Genomic DNA, 20,826 nt, shown 5'->3' with positions numbered 1-20,826 from the left:
GTAAAGCACAACTGCAAATCGACGCACATCAAAAGTCCCCAGCTCAGATGACAGCGAACGGAGGAGGCACTCAAGAGAATGCCTTTTCAAGTCTGCTTCCTTCAACATGCACACATAAATTAACTTGAACTTCAGCTGCTGAGTTCGTAGGGCCTTCTCCAGCTTGGGTTTTATTTTCTATTCATAATGTATTTGAGGAAAGTTTTTCTGACCACTGGAACAAGAATGCTTGTTCTCCCTTCGGATCTGTCATGTCTCCAGGCAGGTGAGGCCACAGGCAGCAGACACAGCCCAGCCCAGAGAAGGGAATGGGGGGGGAGGGGGGAGAGAAGGAGAGAGAGAGAGAGAGAGAGGGAGGGAGGGAGGGAGGGAGGGAGGGAGAGAGGGAGGGAGGGAGGGAGGGAGGGAGAACACTGCCATTTGATTCAAGTACTACAGGGAGAAATTCCTCTCTTTTGTTTTGAAAAGTTTATTATTTCATATCTTATGCAAATCATACTTTATATATTAGGCAATAATATTTGAGAAATGCCGGAGTCAAATTAAAGGCTTCAATAGTCCTGGCTGAAAGCACTGTGATTTTCCTATAAAAAAATTATTCCAATTTGTTGATCTTACATAGGATGAAACACACTGTAACAATCTTCATAATTTATGTCCTGTTGGGACACGATGATTTAAAGTAACATAATACAGAGCCGCATCACAGCTAATCTAAACCACCTGACCAGATAAACACCAGCTTTCTTTCCCTCCTCGGCAAAGGCATTTCTGTTTATTGTCATACTGTTTCCTCATTCTAGAACACGCAGAATAAATGCAGCCAACCGTCCTTCAGTGGGAGACTGCGCTGGCCTTTCCCATGTCCCGGGTCTGTGAGCACACAGGACCGCACAATGTCAAGGGCTTACAAGACAGAAAGCAACCCAAGAATTCCACCCTCAAAAGCATTTACAGTGAGGCAAATCCGGATCCATCCAGCACGGTCCGGACCAGGTGTGGTGCTACGAACTAGTCTCCCAGTTGGTTTTTGTTTTTAATGTCAGCGAAAAAGTAATTCCTTCTTAAAAATTATGAGGCTTACTATGAGCCAAATTTTTACAAAAAGCTTCAATCATGCCTCCCGTCATGCCTGCGGGGACACATGATTTGATTCACCGGATGCCCAAGGTAAGCGGCGTGTCTTGGGCAGTGAGAGCCCAGGTAGAAGAAAAAAACAACAATTCGGCGTGGCTGGGCCATGTTCACTTCCAGTCCACAAACGCAGTACACACTTCAAATTTCAAGACTTCCCTAAGGCCTGCATCCCTCCACCCCCCCAACACACACACACACACACACACACACACACACACACCTCACTAGGCACAGGGAGGCTTCTGGGAGAACTTGAGGAAAGGGTTTCGAGTTTCATAAAAGAAAAAGCACAGGGGTGCACATGCAATGGACAGATACAAGTCGCTGAGAGTATTTTAAATCAAAACGAAATGCCTGTCTGACCAAATTTTTATAAACGCGGTTGGAGCAGAGGAAAACAAACAATTGTTCAAGGGTGGTTTCAGATGTTGCTTTCTGCCGCTCTGAGGTTTTTCAAAGTTCCTCACGCTCCATTGGAAACAGCTCTGCCTCACAGGCTGCTCTGGTTGGCCCTGCCAAGGGAACGGTCTGATGCACTTTATTACAAGTTTATCAGTGTGCTTACCCAGGCAAACATACGTAATAATCTCTGCCCAAAAAGACCAGTGAGAAACAGGACTCCCGCTGAAGCACCGGAGAGTGAGAGGCAGAGGGGGCGACGCAGGATGATGGTGCCCTGCCTGCCTCCCCAACCCAGCTCCTCTGTGGTCCAAACTACCACACCCAACCCAGTTCAGCCTGTCATGCACAGAGTCATCCGTCTCCCCACCCCACGGTTGGACTCTCCCAGGTATCTGTACAGGAATGAAGGCTACAAGTGGTTACATTTTTCACAACCTAGAGAACACAATTTTGGAATGTCTTTCTACAAGTAACAACCTATAATTCTGACACTCAGGAAGCTGAGTCAGAGCTGGGCAGTGGTGCACGCCCTTGATCCCAGCACTTGGGAGGCAGAGGCAGGCGGATCTCTGTGAGTTCGAGGCCAGCCTCGTCTACAGAGTGAGTTCCAGGACAGCCGGGGCTACACAGAGAAACCCTGTCTTGAAAACAATCAGGGAGGGGAGGGGGGAGACTCTGGCTAAAAGCGATTGTTGCTCTTATGAAGCAGCCAGGTTCGGTTCCTAGCACCTACATGCCAGCTCAAACCCTTTTTTAACCAGAAAGGAGGAGGAGGAGCAGCTGAGGGGGGGCAGGAGGTGAATCTAGAGTTCAAAACCAACCTGGGCTACACAGTTCCAAGTAAAATGCTGTCTCCTCACAACAGAAGCTGTATCTTTCCAAACTTAAGTCTTCTGGGCAGAGGGGAGGGCTCGGTCAGGAAAGTACTTGCCACATAAGTGTGAGGACCCAAGTTCAATCCCCACCACATATGGTGTAGCATGCCTGTGATCCCAGCACTGGGAGGGAGGGACAGAGGATCCCTGGTGCTTGCTGGACCGTCTACCCAAAGAGGCAAGCTCCAGACCAGTGAGAGACGTGTCTAGAAACAAAGTGGAAAGGAGCTGGTGGACGGTGGCCTCTGGCCTCCACATGCGTGCGCACACACACACACACACACACACACACACACACACACACACACACACTGTGCATGTGTGTGCATGCACATGGAGTGGGATTTTTTTATCCTACTCATAATCTTGACTAAGATACCACATTTGCTAGCTGCTTCCACATATTTTCCCTGCATGTGTACCTGAGATTCAAATCAGCTAACGTTGTTCTGATATATAAGAGCTCAGGACACCATGGGTTATTGTGGTATCACCTACAGGTAAAGTCTCTGATGATAAACAACCTATTCCTGGTCAAAGTCTGACCTCCCCACAATCCTAAACATCCATTCTTATTAGCCTGTGTACCAGAAGGCTACCCCAACATGTCTGGGGTTCCCTATAGAAAGCCATGCCTGTGCCCAAGGAGACACAAGGGTTCCTGTCATGGGACTATGGCCGTGATAAGTCCTGGAAAGAAAGTAAATGCTCATCAACAAAATTTACATCACTGTTTAAACTGCAGTCAATTTAGTTAAATGTCTAATCTGTGGCGACAAGAGCTTGTTTTAAACACAGCTAATATGCACAAGTAGAGGGATTCCGATGGGAAGGGCATCAAATGTGCAACCCAAACCTGGTCCCAAAACCCAGACTGCAAGCAAGCTGCATGACCCTGCTGGCTGCTTCCACGTGGAGAAGGAGAGACAATGTCTGCCAATCACACGGCACAGCGGCCACCCGTCGCTATAATAATGCCAGTAGGAAAACTAAAGGAAAGTATCGGCCAGTGTCTGAGCACACAGAATTGGCCATGAACTACTTTATTTTCATCATATGCATCCAATACCCAAGTAGACCCTTTTCAGATTAAGAAGCCCCTCCCTCTTCTGGAGAGGCCTGCTTACTGATGGCTGTGAATTCTAACTAGCACACCCTAGGCCATGGTTCTCACCACGATTCTCCTACTCGATTCCGGGAAAGAAACAAAGGAGAGAGATACTGCTCTAGGGCTGGGGTAGGGCTCAGTGGCAAAGCGCCTGTCTAGCAAACACAGTGGCCTGAGTTTCACTGGTGTGTGTGTGTGTGTGTGTGTGTGTGTGTGTGTGTGTGTGTGTGTCCCTAACAACATCAGAGAACACTTTTTCCTATTTTTCTTATACCTAAAAGTAAATTTTAGCATAAAATTTAAAATTTTAGTGACAAGCCAGGAGAGGTGGCACACACTTTTAATCCCGGGGTTTTTGAGGCAGGAGCAGGTGGATCTCTGTGAGTGTATGAGCTCGAGGCCAGCCTGGTCTACATAGTGAGCTCCAGAGCAGTCAGAGCTACATAGGGAGAACCTGCCTCCAAAAGCATAGCAATAATATTAACAACCAGCAACAACGGCACCATGGAAGGTTTAGAAAAGGGGAAGATGCTATTGCAGATCTCTGCCTGTGCCTTTCCCATAGCTGGTATAGCTTCCACTTACCTGTGTTGCCTGAGCAAACCACTCCATAAGGAAACACCTTCCTCATGGTCCAGAAAGCAACATGGTTTTCTTTCTTCACATTAGCAGCTGTGTAATCTCACACCTGGTGGGGAACTGTTCTGGAAACTAGAGGAAAAGCATGTATAAAAAAATACTTATTTTTATTTGTTTTTCCTTTTTAGATTTTTTTATGTGGATGGGTACTTTGCCTACATGTATGTCTGTACACCATGTACATGCAGTGCCTGCAGAAGCCAGAAGAGGGCATCAAATCCCCTGAGACTCAAGTTGCAGGCAGTTGTAAGTCACCATGTGGGTGCTGGGAATTGAACCCTTGTCCTCTGCAAGAGCAGCCAGTGCTCTTAACCAGAGTCATTTCTCCAGCCTTAAGGCCAGGCTCTCTGAACATAAAGACTGAACTCTCTGCCAACACATGTTGCAGTGTTTCAGGGATAGACTTTAGAAGAATAATGGATCACTGGGGTTGTAAGGCATAAATGAGAAAAAAAAAGTCTACTTTTTTCAACTCCCTGTGAAAACAGATGAGAGCAATCTCTTTGTGGGAGCATTAAGAGGAGCTAGTCATTTCCGGTATTTATAATCTCCTGTGCTAAAATGGCATTTTTTTCTCAGTTTCTAATACTCTTTGAGCAAATAGCCCACCACTTTGAACTAGAAAAAGCACTTTGCCACACCCTCAGGGTACAGGCAGCACAGCTGTGGGCAGAGTGCCCCTCCTTCTTGGAACAGACGTGTCAGGGGACCAAGTTCTTATGTTCACAGTGCTTCCAAATACTTGTATGATTATGGACATGCCACATACCCAACACTCTGCTCCTGCACTGGCCTACAAGAAAGCTCAACAGGCAGCGGTGCACGCCCTTAATCCCAGCACCTGAGAGGCAGAGGCAGGCAGACCTCTGTGAGTTCAAGGCCAGCCTGGTCTACAGAGCAAGTACAGGACAGCCAAGGCCACATAGAGAAACCCTGTCTTGAAAAAATAAACAAAACAAAAACAGCTCACAGAGGGTGCTGTGGAATGTGACAGTCGAGGAGATAGGGCGTAAAATATGTCCTCTGTCCTTGCGCTCAGAAAACACAGTGCTGCCCTGACACGACCCGCATCTTTCAGGAGACCAAAGCCTCCTCTACCACAAACGCCCTGAGCTTGGTGCTGAGATGAGCCCCTCCTGAAACCTCAGGGGCCAAACCCAGTTGCAAACCTAAGATCAGAATAAAGGATACGCTTTGCTATGACCGTGGGGAGTGGGTGTGAATCAGAAATGGGCTGGGGGGGGGTTCTGATAGAAATGCCGAGCATATACATGGCTCAATTAGCATCAATTAGCAGAGTGCTTGTCTAGCACACATTGGCCCAGAGTTCAGTCTCCAGGACAATATAAAGCTGGGCTGGCAGCTCAAGCCTGTAATTCCGGCACTGGGTAAGTGGAAGGATCGTAAGTTCAAGGTCATCCTCAGCAACCAGGATACATGAGACCATGTCAAAGGGGGGTAGGGGGAATGGACCAGTGGCAGGTGGCATGTGACCAACAGAGGGAGTGTTGTGCTCCCTGGTGAGTTCTCACAGGGAATAAAGGTTTGCTCCCGGGGTAGCTGCGAGAGAATGTCCAGTCCTTTGTCGGATACACAGGACTTACTGGAACCTCAGACGTGTTTTTACAAGCACTAGTAAAACTTGAAGGTAGTCAAGTGTCCAAATTTTCTCAGCTTTCAAGGCCTGTGAGGCAGACCCCAGATGGCTGTTCAGTCTCTCCAGAGAGAGTGCTTCTGAAGTTCTTCAGATTTCACGTGAAGCTGAGGGCTGAGCCTTCTGTGGCTGCTCTTAGCGGGCAGGTATTTTAGACCTGGAGACTGTTTACTCATGGCTGTTTCGTTTTGCAGACTGGGTTATTCTGCACTGTTCTTTCTCCTCACAAAACAAAACAAAACACCCTCCCAATGCCTTCCTATGGTCCAGCAGATACCCACACACACCAACATGGGCACAGCCAGTGACAAATCTGACCTCAGGATGAATTTAAGAATCAACAAAAACCTGGAATTATGCCAGGCTTTGGTGGCGCATGCCTTTAATCCCAGCACTCGGGAGGCAGAGGCAGGAGGATCTCTGTGAGTTCGAGGTCAGCCTGGTCTACAAAGCGAGTTCCAGGACAGCCTCCAAGACAATACAGAGAAACCCTGTCTCGAAAAACCAAAAAAACAAACAAACAAACCAAAAAAAAAACCTGGAATTAAGAAAAAGGCTATCTTGATATAGCATTCTAAGAAAGATGCTGGCCCAGCCTGATGGAGCTAAATGATGACATGTTAAAAGAGATATGGGGGATGGAGAGATGGGTCAGTAAGGTGAGGGAGGGGCTTGCCACCAAGACTGACAACCTGAGTTTGATTCCCAGGGCCCAAGTTGGAAAGGAGGAACGAGCTCCTGCAAATTGTCCTCTGACCCCCACACATATACCATGGCATGTGTACAAGAGTGCAAGTGTGCAATTGCACACCTTTGTACACACAAACAAATAAAATGCATAAAAAGTTAGGCATGCTTGTTGATAACTAAGGTCTCAAGTTGGAGTTTTCTCTCAAAATGTAATACTGTTCAGCATTTCTTTAAACAATAAATATAGTCAAGAATGTGGTATTTTTTCATTATACTAATAGGTTTAAGAAAAATCTGCTCAGAAATCTGTGGACAAGGAAACTGAAGGCTAGAGTAATGCAGCCAGTGTTGCACTATTTCATTCAGGTAAAGGCTTTGCATTTTACATGTGCAACCAGGTCTTACTTTATTAAAAAGCTTAAAAAATTAAAGTTAAATAGGGGTTTTTTTTTTTGGTGCAATGCCTTTCTTTTGCCACTTGTGATTTTATGAGTTAGTAATAAATGAGCCCAGCTATGTCAAAACAAATAGGAAATGGTTGAGGTTTTAATGCAGTATTTTAAAACCTGCAATAAATTCCTTTAATGATATTCTAGATATATACGTATATATATTTAAAGTAATTAAAATTTCTCAAGCTCTCAGAAACATTCGAACATTTCAAACTTCATCACTTTCCAAAGCTATTCTGTCGCTTCTCCGGCTACCTCCTCGGCAGGCTAAAGCTAAGTCACACTCTGAGCCAAACTCAGCTCCCAAAGGACCCCATGAAGGGCACAAAACCGCCAAGAAAAGGGACTGAAACAAAGAGGGCAATGAGCCGTCAGCTGGGCTACATGAACAGGTCCACGGTGCCCACATCATCAGGCAGACAGGAAACGGTGAGCTGGCAGAAAACTCTCCTTTTGTGTCTCTGCTACTATTTTGTAGTAAGAAAAGGACTTTTTGAAATCAAAGAGCCAAGAGAGGTTCCTGAGCAAACTGATTCTGTCCTCACTTCTGGCACCAAAGCCAATGGCCACAGAAAGAGACCTGGAAACACACACAGTCACAGAGAAACTGGAAACACAGTCCACAGTCACAGAGAAACTGGAAACACAGTCCACAGTCACAGAGAAACTGGAAACACACACAGTCCACAGTCACAGAGAGACCTGGAAACACACACAGTCCACAGTCACAGAGAGACCTGGAAACACAGTCCACAGTCACAGAGAAACTGGAAACACAGTCCACAGTCACAGAGAGACCTGGAAACACACACAGTCACAGAGAGACCTGGAAACACAGTCCACAGTCACAGAGAAACTGGAAACACACACAGTCACAGAGAGACCTGGAAACACAGTCCACAGTCACAGAGAAACTGGAAACACAGTCCACAGTCACAGAGAGACCTGGAAACACAGTCCACAGTCACAGAGAGACCTGGAAACACACACAGTCACAGAGAGACCTGGAAACACACACAGTCACAGAGAGACCTGGAAACACACACAGTCACAGAGAGACCTGGAAACACATAGTCACAGAGAAACTGGAAACACAGTCCACAGTCACAGAGAGACCTGGAAACACCTAGTCACAGAGAAACTGGAAACACAGTCCACAGTCACAGAGAGAGACCTAGGAACACACAGTCCACAGTCACAGAGAGACCTGGAAACACACACAGACACAAGGAGACCTGGAAACACAGTCCACAGTCACAGAGAAACTGAAAACACAGTCCACAGTCACAGAGAGACCTGGAAACACAGTCCACAGTCACAGAGAAACTGGAAACACACACAGTCACAGAGAGACCTGGAAACACAGTCCACAGTCACAGAGAAACTGGAAACACAGTCCACAGTCACAGAGAGACCTGGAAACACACACAGTCACAGAGAGACCTGGAAACACACAGTCACAGAGAGACCTGGAAACACATAGTCACAGAGAAACTGGAAACACAGTCCACAGTCACAGAGAGACCTGGAAACACATAGTCACAGAGAAACTGGAAACACAGTCCACAGTCACAGAGAGACCTGGAAACACACACAGTCACAGAGAGACCTGGAAACACATAGTCACAGAGAAACTGGAAACACAGTCCACAGTCACAGAGAGAGACCTAGGAACACACAGTCCACAGTCACAGAGAGACCTGGAAACACACACAGACACAAGGAGACCTGGAAACACAGTCCACAGTCACAGAGAGACCTGGAAACACACACAGTCACAGAGAAACTGGAAACACAGTCCACAGTCACAGAGAGACCTGGAAACACACACAGTCACAGAGAGACCTGGAAACACAGTCCACAGTCACAGAGAGAGACCTAGGAACACACAGTCCACAGTCACAGAGTGACCTGGAAACACAGTCCCATACAGGCATGGAGGGCACAGGACTGCAGGCCAAGAACCAAAGCTCAACCCCCACATCCACTAAGCTAAAACATTTCCTCATGTGAAAACAGAATCACCACTGATAATTTTTGGAAACAATAATTGAGTTCGGGGTCCCAGCCGAACCAAAACCAAATTCATTCATATTCCCCAAATCTTCAAACTGCTTCGTACCACTGTGAGGACATAGCTTCCTTCCAAACCCAATGAAATGAAAGGCAGAAAGCAGCAGAAGAAAAAAGATTAAATGACATGCATACGATAGCTTGCCGTTTTATGAAAAACAAATGAATTACCCTCACATCCCACTGATAAATAGGGAGGCTGCCAGTGGCTCTCAGAGCAGATGTAACATCTTAACAAATGTGATTGTTTGTGAACGAAATAATTCTGATCAAAAACTTAATTGCAGTCAAAGTGAGCTCTGGGCTTTGTCACAGTAATCCATTGTGACAGGAAGCAATGAGTGGACATTCCTACTGTGAGCAGGGCACACGTGAAGGAAAGGTCAGCATTGGCCTGGAACTTCAAACCGTTAGCATGTAAAACAGTGTGCATCAGAGCCCAGAATGACTGCCACTGAAGCAGCGGATGTCCGCTGTGCGGGTCTCATGTGCTTTCTGGCAGGTAACAGTTAATTGGGAAGTAGGCGGCGTGTTGTAACTTCCTTCTTTCCCTCTTCCTCACATTTACACCACAGAAATCCTTGATTATAGTCCTAGAGTACCGCAGTATTCCATTGGTAATACGGTCTCAGTAGAACGAAATAACGTTTCTCAAGCGAAACTCATCTATAGCGATTTACCAAACGCTGCTTATATTTAACAAATAAATGTCTGTGGACAGAATGAATGAAAAAATTCCTATGTAGCATGGATATATAAATATGTATACATAAGTACTGTGTGCGTATATTTGTTCAGCCAACTACAACAGCCAAATTTCTCTAAGTAAGGGTTTCATTAGAGAAAATATATTCTTTGCTCCTACACAGTAATCTGAAAAGCCAATTAAATGACAGAATTTTGCATGGCTTAAAACAAAATTCTAAATAAAAATACAGTTAATACCACAGTTTTCCCTGCCAACATGGAATGTTACTTATGAGAGAACCAAACTAAATATTACCTTATAAGTCAATGCATGCAAAAGTGTTTTGTGCCTATTTAGCCATGCAAGCTAGTCTATTTGGCTTTAAATTATAATCATTTTCCAACATCTAAACTACTTAAGGTAATACAGCATTAATTTGTGGTAAAGACAGGCACTGGGCATTGCAATGATTATTTTAAAATTTAACTCATTTCTGGATTGCGTAGAAGTATAGGTTCGCTTTTTTTAAAAAAAAATAATCAATTCTTCTAATGTTTTATTTCTGTTCTCAAAACCAACCTTCTAAAGGTATATCTTAGGCCACTGGCCAGATGCAGTTCCTGGACACTTTGTAGCCTAAACCATGGCTGGGGAGGTACACCTTCAGTAACTTCGTAGTTTCTGCCCCATGCGGAACATCAAATGACATCTTAGAGACACAATCACATATTTGCTACCAACTGCAATAAACAAACAACCAAGGAGAAAGTGAGAACTGGTCATCAAGACAAGCCATGGGTTTCTGATGTTTCTGCTTTCAGTATGAACTATGAAAACTTTAATGTATTTGAAAATGCCAGATTCTACCCCCATCCCCATCAGCCCCTGCAAGTCTATGGCACCCACATTCACTGCTCTGGTGTCTCTCAAGGATCTCCCCAGACTCCTAGTCCTGGGACCAAGAGGCTGTCCCTCAAGAACTGGACAGTGCAATGAGAGCGGGCAGCCAGCCCAGCCATGAAGAGTGCACAGAGAAAAAGGAGAGGAAACAGGCCGAGAGGACAGAACGAGACTGTCTCCTTCCTCATCAACGCCCATATGGAAACAACAGCCTACACCACCCAAGGAAATCACCTTAGCCTGGGGACAAAAAGATGCCATAATTCCCTAAAATGTCTTTCAATGTTCCAATTGGCCATTAATAATATTTTCTGTTAAGTGACCATTTCTACCTGATAATATACTAAATTATCATTTTTACCTTACTAATCATTTCTTCTGTGATAATTCAGCATAGCAATTTAATTATTATTACATTTACTTAATTTAAATGCATTCCTTGTGTGCATGCATGTATGCATGTGTGCTTGTGTGTGATCATTCGTGTGTATGTGTGTGCATGCATTCATGTGTATATGAGTGTGCAAGCATTCGTGTGTGTACATGCATTCATGTGTATATGTGTGTGCAAGCATTCATGTGTGTGTATGTGTGTATGTGCATGCATTCATGTGTATATGTGTGTGCAAGTATTCGTGTGTGTGTATGTGTGTGCATGCATTCGTGTGCATGTGTGTGCAAGCATTCGTGTGTGTGCATGCATTCATGTGCATGTGTGTGCAAGCATTCGTGTGTGTGTGTGTGTGTACTTGCATGTATGTGTGTATGCATGCATTCATGTGAGTGTGTGTGTATACACCTACAATATGACTCATGTGGTAACCACAGAACAAGTGGTGAGAGTTGCTTCTCTCCTTCCACCATGCGGGTCGCAGAGATCAAACTCAGACCCTCAGGTTTGGCAGCAGGCACCTTTGCCCACTGAGCCATCTTGCCAACCCTCAGCATAGTAATTTTGAATGCTGTTTCACTTGTTTGGTAAAACCAAGGCTCAAAAATTCTAGAACTCTCTTCTGGGGGTTAGGGATGCAGCTCAATGGTAGAGCGCATGCGTATCACATGCAAGGCCCTGAGCTCAGTGGCCAGCACAGAAACCAACAAAAGCCTTAGAATCTGGGGTGCACTTACTGCTCTCTCAGATGACCTGAAGTCAGTGCCCAGTACCCTATACAGTGGTCCACCCACCCATAACTCCAACTCCAGGGGACTCCTCAATGGCCTCCTCTGTAACTGAGGGCACCTGCACCCAAATGGCACACAAACACATACACATAAACATTTTTAAATTAAACCTTAGAGGAAAAAAACCTTCCCTCTAGAAAGCCTATTAACTGAGCTAGGTATGGTTGCACATATCTGTAACCCTGCATTTAGAAGGCTGAGGCAGGGGCTGGGCGGTGATGGCGCACTCCTTTAATCCCAGCCCTCAGAAGGCAGAAGCAGTCAGATCTCTGTGAGTTTGAGACCAGCCTGGTCTACAGAGCAAGTTCCAGGCTAGCCTCCAAAACAATACACAGAAACCCTGTCTCGAAAAACCAAAGGAGGAGGAGGAGGAGGAGGAGGAGGAGGAGGAGGAGGAAGAAGAGGAGGAGGAGGAGGAGGAGGAGGAGGAGGCTGAGTGGATGATCATGAGTTCTAGACCAACGTCTGGTGCACAGTGAGCTTGAATCTAGCTAGCATCTACAGTGAGGCGCTGTCTCCTGGAGGGAAAGGGAAAGGGGAAATTTAAAACGGGCAAACATATGGGCAGTAGCAGTGCACACCTGTAATCTCAGCACTCGGGAGGCAGAAACAGGAGGCTCCAGGCCAGCCAGGAATGTAGGACCACTCCCCTGCATCCATCTACACCAGTGTGTTGTTTCAAAGGCATCTCGGGAAACTGGGTGTCTGCCCTCAATCCATTCCTTCATAAACTGCTAAGACATAGAAAAACCCTGTTCTCTACGTGAAATAATGAGCTGGAACCCAGGTCTGGTTTCCAGCACCCACATGGCAGCTGTAACTCTAGTCCCAGGGGATCCACTGCCCTCTTCTGGCCTCGTCGGACACTAGTCACATACATTGTGCACAGACATACACACAGACAAAACACCCATACACATACATAAATTTTTAAAATAAAATAAACACAAATCAATAAGCAAACATTTTTAAAAAGATCACCTAGACAGGAAGTACCTCCATACCCATTGCAAGTGTGTACACTCAGGACTATGGCTGTACTAAGGGACACCAAGCTGTCCTAAAGTCAGTGCCAACGCTGACATTAATGCTGTCTCATTCAGAAGAGCAAGAAAAGCAAGACTACTCTCAAGGAAACTGCAATTCCTAATCAAGACCCAGACTTCTTACTTCTTAACTGCTTTATGCTTTACTCACACATTTTAAACTACAAGACATTCAGAAGGTTGGCATCGGTTGGTACTATGCACTGATTTTTGCAGACACAAACATGTTACCGATTCCATGTTAAGGAATCACTGGCAATGGGAAGGAAACAAAGACATTCGTCATTCAATTCTAATTTGCAGGAACAGATTTTCTGTAACTTGTAGATTATTTTGATTTATGGAGAATCATTACTATATTCATAAATGCTGGAACGAGGAACACTCGGATACAACAGTACCCCAAATAATTTTATAACTGCAGGTGTGTAAACCAGGACACGTGGACGACGACTCAAAGGACAACGGGAAACAGAGCGGTTTCGGGAGGAACTGGGCAAGGGCAGACACCCCAGTTTCCTGAGATGCCTTTGAAACCACAGACTGGTGTAGGCAGATGCAGGGGAGTGGTCCAGCTACATTTAAATAAGCCAACAGAATGCTTCATGATTTACAACAACCCAGTCACACTGCCCATTCTTTTGAGGTTAAACGCTACCGACATAAGCTACACCTGAATCCAATCAGCGCAGAGACATGGAGAAGATTCACACGAAAGGACTAAATTTGTCACAAATGGGTTGGTTTCCGATCTTAATGTAGCCAGGTTGCTTTACCCTAACCTCCGCTGAGCAAATCAACTTAATGGGCACTGGGGGTGCCATAAAACTTAACAATGGACTGATTTTTAACTTTTAAAATATAGTTATGAAGCAAAACATTGCATAGCTTCTACCATACTGGAAATCAAATTAAATCTAGATGCTTTTTAACAGTCCTGACAGATATAATCCTAGTTACCATGTAAATTTATGGTAAGCTGCTCTGATATTAGCCACAGGTGCTACTTCTAATATATGAGCCGCATCTGGCTGGGAATAGAATTTCTCAGAGGATTGCAAATGACCTCACTATCAGACAATGGAGGGGGAAACAAGACCACTGTGGCATATAAAAAGCTGAAGATGTGGTCCACAGCTAAATATTTCATATAAAATCCACTTTACCTCTGTAGTTTAGGTTAAAGGATATTAGGCTTTCAATACTTAGGAGGCATAGATATATTTCAACAAATGGTCAAAAGATTCAGAATTGTGAGACAGCTCTGAGGACTACATTATACTTCTAGTTTTCCAACCTTTGATCAGTGTCGGAAAAAATGATGTACTGAGACTTGAAAAGAAAATTCTTTCATGATTCCCAAGCATGCAACGTGATTAGACACTGCTGAGCATACCGAAGCAAGATGTCATAATTACCGTGTGTAGGACCCTGCACTGCAGCCCAGTGCCCAGGCGGTGGCTCTGATGCACTTTGTAAAGGTCGCTGACGTCATCATCACACCAAGGAAACCATCTGACCTAGCAAAATTACTTCTTAACAATCTCTACAAGGAATCATCATTCCAAGTTTAAGAACGCATAACATCACCCAGAGCCTAACACAACAGGAAAGATCTGAGCCTCGCCACTTACTCGACACAAAACTAAGAAAACACAGCTAAGTAGAAAAATACAGGCCTGTCTGCTTTTAAGAAATCCTTCCCTAACCACTCCAAAGTCATCAATTGCAAGAGAACTGACAAGTGTGGAAATGTGACAGAGGATTTACAAATATTTAATTTCCCACGAAATAACTCTTCCCAAATTAAACAAGCGCTCTTTATCTGGGGGAAATCTCAGAAAGAGAAAGCTTTCTGCGAGTTACTCCACGAACCCTTGCAGCGATAAACTCAGCGAGCAGCCGCGCTCAACTGAGCGAGCAGTAACCATGGAGCCCTTCAGCATGAGGCGTCCCTGCTGGGCCTCTCGAGTAACTGAAGGATGTAATTTTCTTAGTTTCAACAGATCAATCCTATCTAGGTGATGACTTCTATTTACTTTCTTCTAAAGGCAGGGTCTTGCTATGTAGCCCACACTGGCCTTGAACTCAGCCTCTTGAGTACTGGGACTACAGGCATGTGCCACCAACTGGCTTGATTTACTTTTTTAACAAGTGACTGGACCTGTACCTCATCTCAATGGACACCAAGATCCCAAACTCCATTAGCAACAAGGACATGGTCCGACTTCGAATGTCCCTGTGCTGAACTGACCGCCTATGCCTGGGGGGTCATTTGGAAAAGGGGACTCAAGCCTCTGCTGTGAGGATGGTTATTATATGGAAGTCCTGGCTAAGCTAACTGTGACCTTTCCAGGTCATGAGATATTACGTGGATCCTGGAGAGACGGCCCAGTGGTTAGAGCACTTGCTGCCCTCTCAGAGAACGTAGGTTCAGTTCCCAGCACCCATATGGCAGCTTATCATGTAGCACTCTAGTTCCAGAGGATTCAGCGCCCCTCCCCAGTGGCTTCTACGGGTACTAGGCAGGCGCATGGTGCACATACATACATGCAGTCAAAACATTCATACATGAATAACCCACAAAGGCTGATCAAAGCTCACAGTTCTAAACAAATAGAAAGTTGGAAGAGATACAAAGTTGCAAACTTACACCCTCGAATACAGTTTGAGACATTCAAAACACAATGATGGCTTCTCTTCTATACTTCTATATCCACAGCCATGTGGTCAGCGGCTTAGGAAGCCAGAATGTTAGCCAGGCATAGTGGTGCAAGCCTGTACTCTCAGCACTTGAGACGGAAGCAGGAGGATCGTGAGTTCAAGGTCATCCTCGGTCCCATATACTGTGAGTGCCCAGCCAGAAGAGATAACAAGACTCTGTTGTCCCTTACACCTACCCACCAAAAAGTGAATTTGAGTTTCTGGATACACAATGTGCATGTTTGCTCCACAGCCTTACACTTCTTCAAATAAAGCAGCCTGTTGCTCCTCTTTCCTCCAGACAAAAGTTGAGCTCAAATGTGTCTAAGATTAAGGACTGATAACTGATACCAAACAATGTAAGTTAATGCTTTCTGGACATGGCATAGGGAGCTAGGTACCAAACTTCAGGTCAAATTCCTAACAGAAGACAGACAGACAGACAGACAGACAGACAGACAGACACACACACACACACACACACACACACACACACACACACACGCCTACCTGTGACTCTTGAAACTTTCCTCACAAATATCAGATCTGGCTATTTGGGTTAGATAATGTAACATGAAGAGCCACTTACAACAAGTTACAATAGTACGCATCCGCAGGCCCAAGCACTAGGGAGGCTGAGATGGGAAAACAGTTTGAGCCCAGGAGTTTACAACCAGCCTGGGCAATATAATGAGACTCCTGCCTCAAAAATCAAACAAAAGCCTAAAAGTACTTCCTAAATAGGAACACACACTCTTCTTCTCTTGCCCAGAGCCACTAAGCAACATCTGTAGCACTTTCAAATTCTTATTCTGACATAGGATTTTGCTAATTTGCTCAGGCTGGCCTTGAACTTGTGATCCTCCTGCTGCAGCCTCCTAAGTAGCTGGGATTACAGGAATGTAACCCCAGTCTCAGTTATTCCGTGTGTTATCTTTTCTACAGCACATCAGCCAAGTGTTTACTTTATATACCTGCCCATGTGTGTTCAGGAGCCTAAGGAGGCTAGAGGATCCCCAGGCTGATCCCTGGAATTGGAGTCACAGGCTGTTGTGGGGGCTGGGAACCAAACCCAGGTCCTGTGCAAAAGCAGTCAGTGCTCTTAACTGCTGAGCCGCCTCTCCTGTAACCGCATCAGCCAAGTTATGACGGATGGGGGGGTGGGTGGAAGAAATACACACCAAGAGTGCGGAACAAGAGGTCACAAAGGACAGATTAAAGGACAGAACAGAGTGTCAGAGAGTTGTGTGGCGACAGAATCGAATGCCTGGTGGAGAGCAGATGAGCAGGCCTGTGGCAGCATGGTGCTTTGTAAGGTCTTGGAAGAAGCTACCAGGAGCCCATAGGACACTAATATCCACAATAAACTGGGGCTATGGTTATGAGTGGCTGAGGTAGTGGAGCCAACATAGTGAGTGACTGAAGGCAACTGAGAAAGGATACAGCAAGAGGCTGCCTCAAGCCGCACGTGCAGCGAGGCACGAGTACTGTTCAGGGGGTTCCCCGTGGCCCTACGGCTCACCCCATCACACACAGCCACTCAGCAGCCAGACAAGTCCATCCCCTCAGACGTCATCTGTCACTAGGAGTAGATGGACAAGGAAAGAGAAAAGAGTTTTAAGAGACAAAAAGGGGCTGGAGAGATGGCTCAGTGGTTAAGAGCACTGACTGCTCTTCCAGGGGTCCTGAGTTCAATTCCCAGCAACCACATGGTGGCTCACAACCATCTGTAATGAGATCTGGTGCCCTCTTCTGGCCATGCAGACAGAGCAGTGATAAAAAAGATACATAAATAAATTTTTAAAAAAGAGACAAAAAGAAGAAAAAAGTTAGGCTCTCTGGGAACTAAGGGCACTGACCTTCATGAACCAAACCAAGGGCCTCATGTGTTCAAATACGCCCAGACAGCACTGGGATGGTTCCGTGGGAAATATACACAAGCCAGGTCTCTGAACTTGGGGTACCCAGAGTCTAACCAGAGACTCAGGGGAGTGGCGGCAGTGACTTTCTGCGTGACCTAAACTGTACTTACTCTCACCCTCCTGACCCCAGCCACTGTCACCCTGGCAGAGAACGTCACGCCTAGGTGCTGGGCATCTCCTCCTTTTAATCTGCCTTCACACAGTCAATACCAAAGCACTAAGACGCGTGTGTTTAATATCAAAATGAGGCTAGAGGATGCCACAAACAAGATAGCCCAAGTACTGAGCCCCGAAAGGGACGGACGACAGACTAGGAGCATCTGAGGCTACAAGGATCTGTATGTGCTCCACGTTGGCTCAGGGCCGACACCCGCCCCCATCCTCGATGCTCAATCCAGCTGCTCAATCCAGCGGCATCCTTGGCAGCCACTTTACAAGTCTCAAGAGGACTGAGCCCGTCCTTCTTTTTCATTTTTTTTTAATTATTATTTGGTGGGGGTTGGCGGGTGTCACGGTGCATGAATAGAGGTCAGAGGACAACTCTGTGGAGACCGGCTCTTTATTTCCATGCTCATATGCTGTGGTGGCTTGAATGAGGAGAGTGCTCCGAGAATATGGAACACTTGGATGGCGCAGCCTTGCTGGAGAAGCGTGCAGCACGGGGCGGGCTCTCAGAGTTAAGAAGCCTCACATACGTTCAGTTCACGCTCTGCTTCAGACTCGTGGCTTATGGTGTGAACTCTCAGCTTCCTGCCATCCCTTCCCAACCGTATGGACTCTCCCTCCAGAACCAATGCCAAAACGAACTCTTCCTTCCATAGTTGCATTTGGCCACGTCACTTTGGTCCTGGCGTTTTGGAGGTGGTGTTTTGTCACAGAAGAGTAACTAACTTGCACATGGGTTGCAGGGATCAAACTCAGATCTCAGGCTGTCAAAGGCTTTGTCTTGAACTCACAAAATAAGCCAAGCTGGCCTCGAATCTGCGGTAGTTCGGCTTCACTTGAGTTCAGTCACCACACAGTGGCAGGACAGAGCCGACTCCAGCAGGTTACCCTCTGACCTCCACACATGTGCTGTGACATACCCAAGCCCACACAGACACAAATCAATAAATGAAAAAAAAAACCCACTTTAATTCTCAGCAATCCTTCTGCCTCAATTCCCACAGCTGTTAGGATTACAGGTGTGCACATCTGGTCGATTCCTGTCTTTTGGACCACTGCCTTCTTCCGGATTCTGGGATTAAAAGTCTCCCTGGATCCCCTGCCAGCTCCTCTTCTATCCAGGCAGTAAGGGGACAGAGCACCCAGCTCCCCCACTACAGACAGCACCCAGCTCCCCCACTACAGACAGCACCCATCTCCCCACTACAGACAGCACCCATCTCCCCACTACAGACAGCACCCAGCTCCCCACTACAGACAGCACCCATCTCCCCACTACAGACAGCACCCAGCTCCCCACTACAGACAGCACCCAGCTCCCCACTACAGACAGCACCCAGCTCCCCACTACAGACAGCACCCATCTCCCCCCACTACAGACAGCACCCATCTCCCCCCACTACAGACAGCACCCAGCTCTCCACTACAGACAGCACCCAGCTCCCCCACTACAGACATCACCCATCTCCCCCCGCTACAGACAGCACCCAGCTCCCCACTACAGACAGCACCCAGCTCCCCACTACAGACAGCACCCATCTCCCCACTACAGACAGCACCCAGCTCCCCACTACAGACAGCACCCAGCTCTCCCACTACAGACAGCACCCATCTCCCCCCCACTACAGACATCACCCATCTCCCCCACTACAGACAGCACCCAGCTCTCCCCCCACTATAGACAGCACCCAGCTCCCCACTACAGACAGCACCCAGCTCCCCACTACAGACAGCACCCAGCTCTCCCCCCACTACAGACAGCACCCAGCTCCCCCACTACAGACAGCACCCAGCTCCCCACTACAGACAGCACCCAGCTCTCCCCCCACTACAGACAGCACCCATCTCCCCCACTACAGACAGCACCCAGCTCTCCCCCCACTATAGACAGCACCCAGCTCCCCACTACAGACAGCACCCAGCTCCCCACTACAGACAGCACCCAGCTCCCCACTACAGACAGCACCCAGCTCCCCACTACAGACAGCACCCAGCTCTCCCCCCACTACAGACAGCACCCATCTCCCCACTACAGACAGCACCCATCTCCCCACTACAGACAGCACCCATCTCCCCACTACAGACAGCACCCAGCTCCCCACTACAGACAGCACCCAGCTCCCCACTACAGACAGCACCCAGCTCCCCCACTACAGACATCACCCAGCTCCCCCACTACAGTTTCTCCCGGGGTAGTTCTGCCTTTCCCTTGGCTTTTTCCCACACAAGTTCGTGACTTTCCTGTATCTGTGACCCGAATCTCATCTGAGCTCGGATCTCAGACATGAGGCCATGTTTTCAGAGCTGGCACCTGATGTCTTACAGCAGTTCATACGTCACAGTGTCTAAAACAAAAGCGTGTTCACAGTGCCTGGTTGTAACCAGTTCTTTCCCCAGCTCAGACAATGTATCTGCAGCTACCTGGCTCCTCCAGGTGCAAACTCTAAACATCCTCAACACCCTCTGCCCCCCTTCCTTTCCTCTCCAGTTGGAGAAACTTGGGTATTCTCCTTATTTCGCTTTCCTGTGTGTGTGTGTGTGTGTGTGTGTGTGTGTGTGTGTGTGTGTGTGTGTGTGTATGTGTGTTGTGTACCTGGTTTGGAGGGCACCAGCTCTTGTGTAACTCGGGCTGGCCTCAAACTCTGCCAGTGTCATTTCTAAACATATCCAAGCCCTGCACTTCCCCGCTCCCCCCCCCACTGTCCCGCACAGTGTCCAGCCCAGCAGTGCCCTCTCTCTCTGGATGAATCCAGCAGCTCCCTTGCTATTCACCCACCGACTCTCACTCTACATTTGACGGCCTCTGAGTGTCCTCCTCAAACAACGCAGCCACCCTCCGCTTCCTCCCCTCACTGCTCCCCACAGCACTTTTTCCTGTGACAGGTGGAGGACCTTGGCCAAGTCCCTCAGCCTAAGCTTCATCTTCCTCATCCGAGACACAAGAGAAGTAACATTCACGTCACAGCTCTGTGGAGACTACAGGAAGGAACCCATGTGGAGGCCTTAAGTCTCTTTTGTATTAGCGATTAGCATTTTCCTTCCTTTGTGGCTTTCACCTCAATTCAGGGTTATACATCCGTCCTTTCCAAGCTGTCCCATTTCCTCTATACTGTAAGCTCAGTGATGACAGGAAACTGTCTGCCGTGTTCGTCATCGCACCAGTGTCTGCCACGTCTAACATGGATGACAT

At 46.9% G+C, this 20,826-nt stretch overlaps 1 protein-coding gene across 6 annotated transcripts in view; it reads right to left on the bottom strand.

Annotated features, from left to right (window-relative positions):
* Pcbd2 (pterin-4 alpha-carbinolamine dehydratase 2) overlaps positions 1-20,826 on the bottom strand; it is a 50,120-nt gene that overhangs the window by 14,655 nt on the left and 14,639 nt on the right. Inside the window, exon 2 of one of the 6 annotated variants that reach the window (XM_040756054.1) lies at positions 4,108-4,233. The exons of the other annotated variants lie outside the window; for them this stretch is intronic. Coding sequence (XP_040611988.1) covers positions 4,108-4,134 — 27 coding nt within the window. The 5' untranslated portion in view covers positions 4,135-4,233. The remainder of the gene's footprint in view (positions 1-4,107; positions 4,234-20,826) is intronic. 6 annotated transcript variants of the gene reach the window in all.

Source organism: Mesocricetus auratus, unplaced genomic scaffold (genome assembly GCF_017639785.1).
Source record: "Mesocricetus auratus isolate SY011 unplaced genomic scaffold, BCM_Maur_2.0 Super-Scaffold_100013, whole genome shotgun sequence".
Taxonomy (NCBI): Eukaryota; Metazoa; Chordata; class Mammalia; order Rodentia; family Cricetidae; genus Mesocricetus; species Mesocricetus auratus.
The sequence above is the reverse complement of the archived record's forward strand: the minus strand, read 5'-3'. Positions and strand labels throughout refer to the sequence as shown.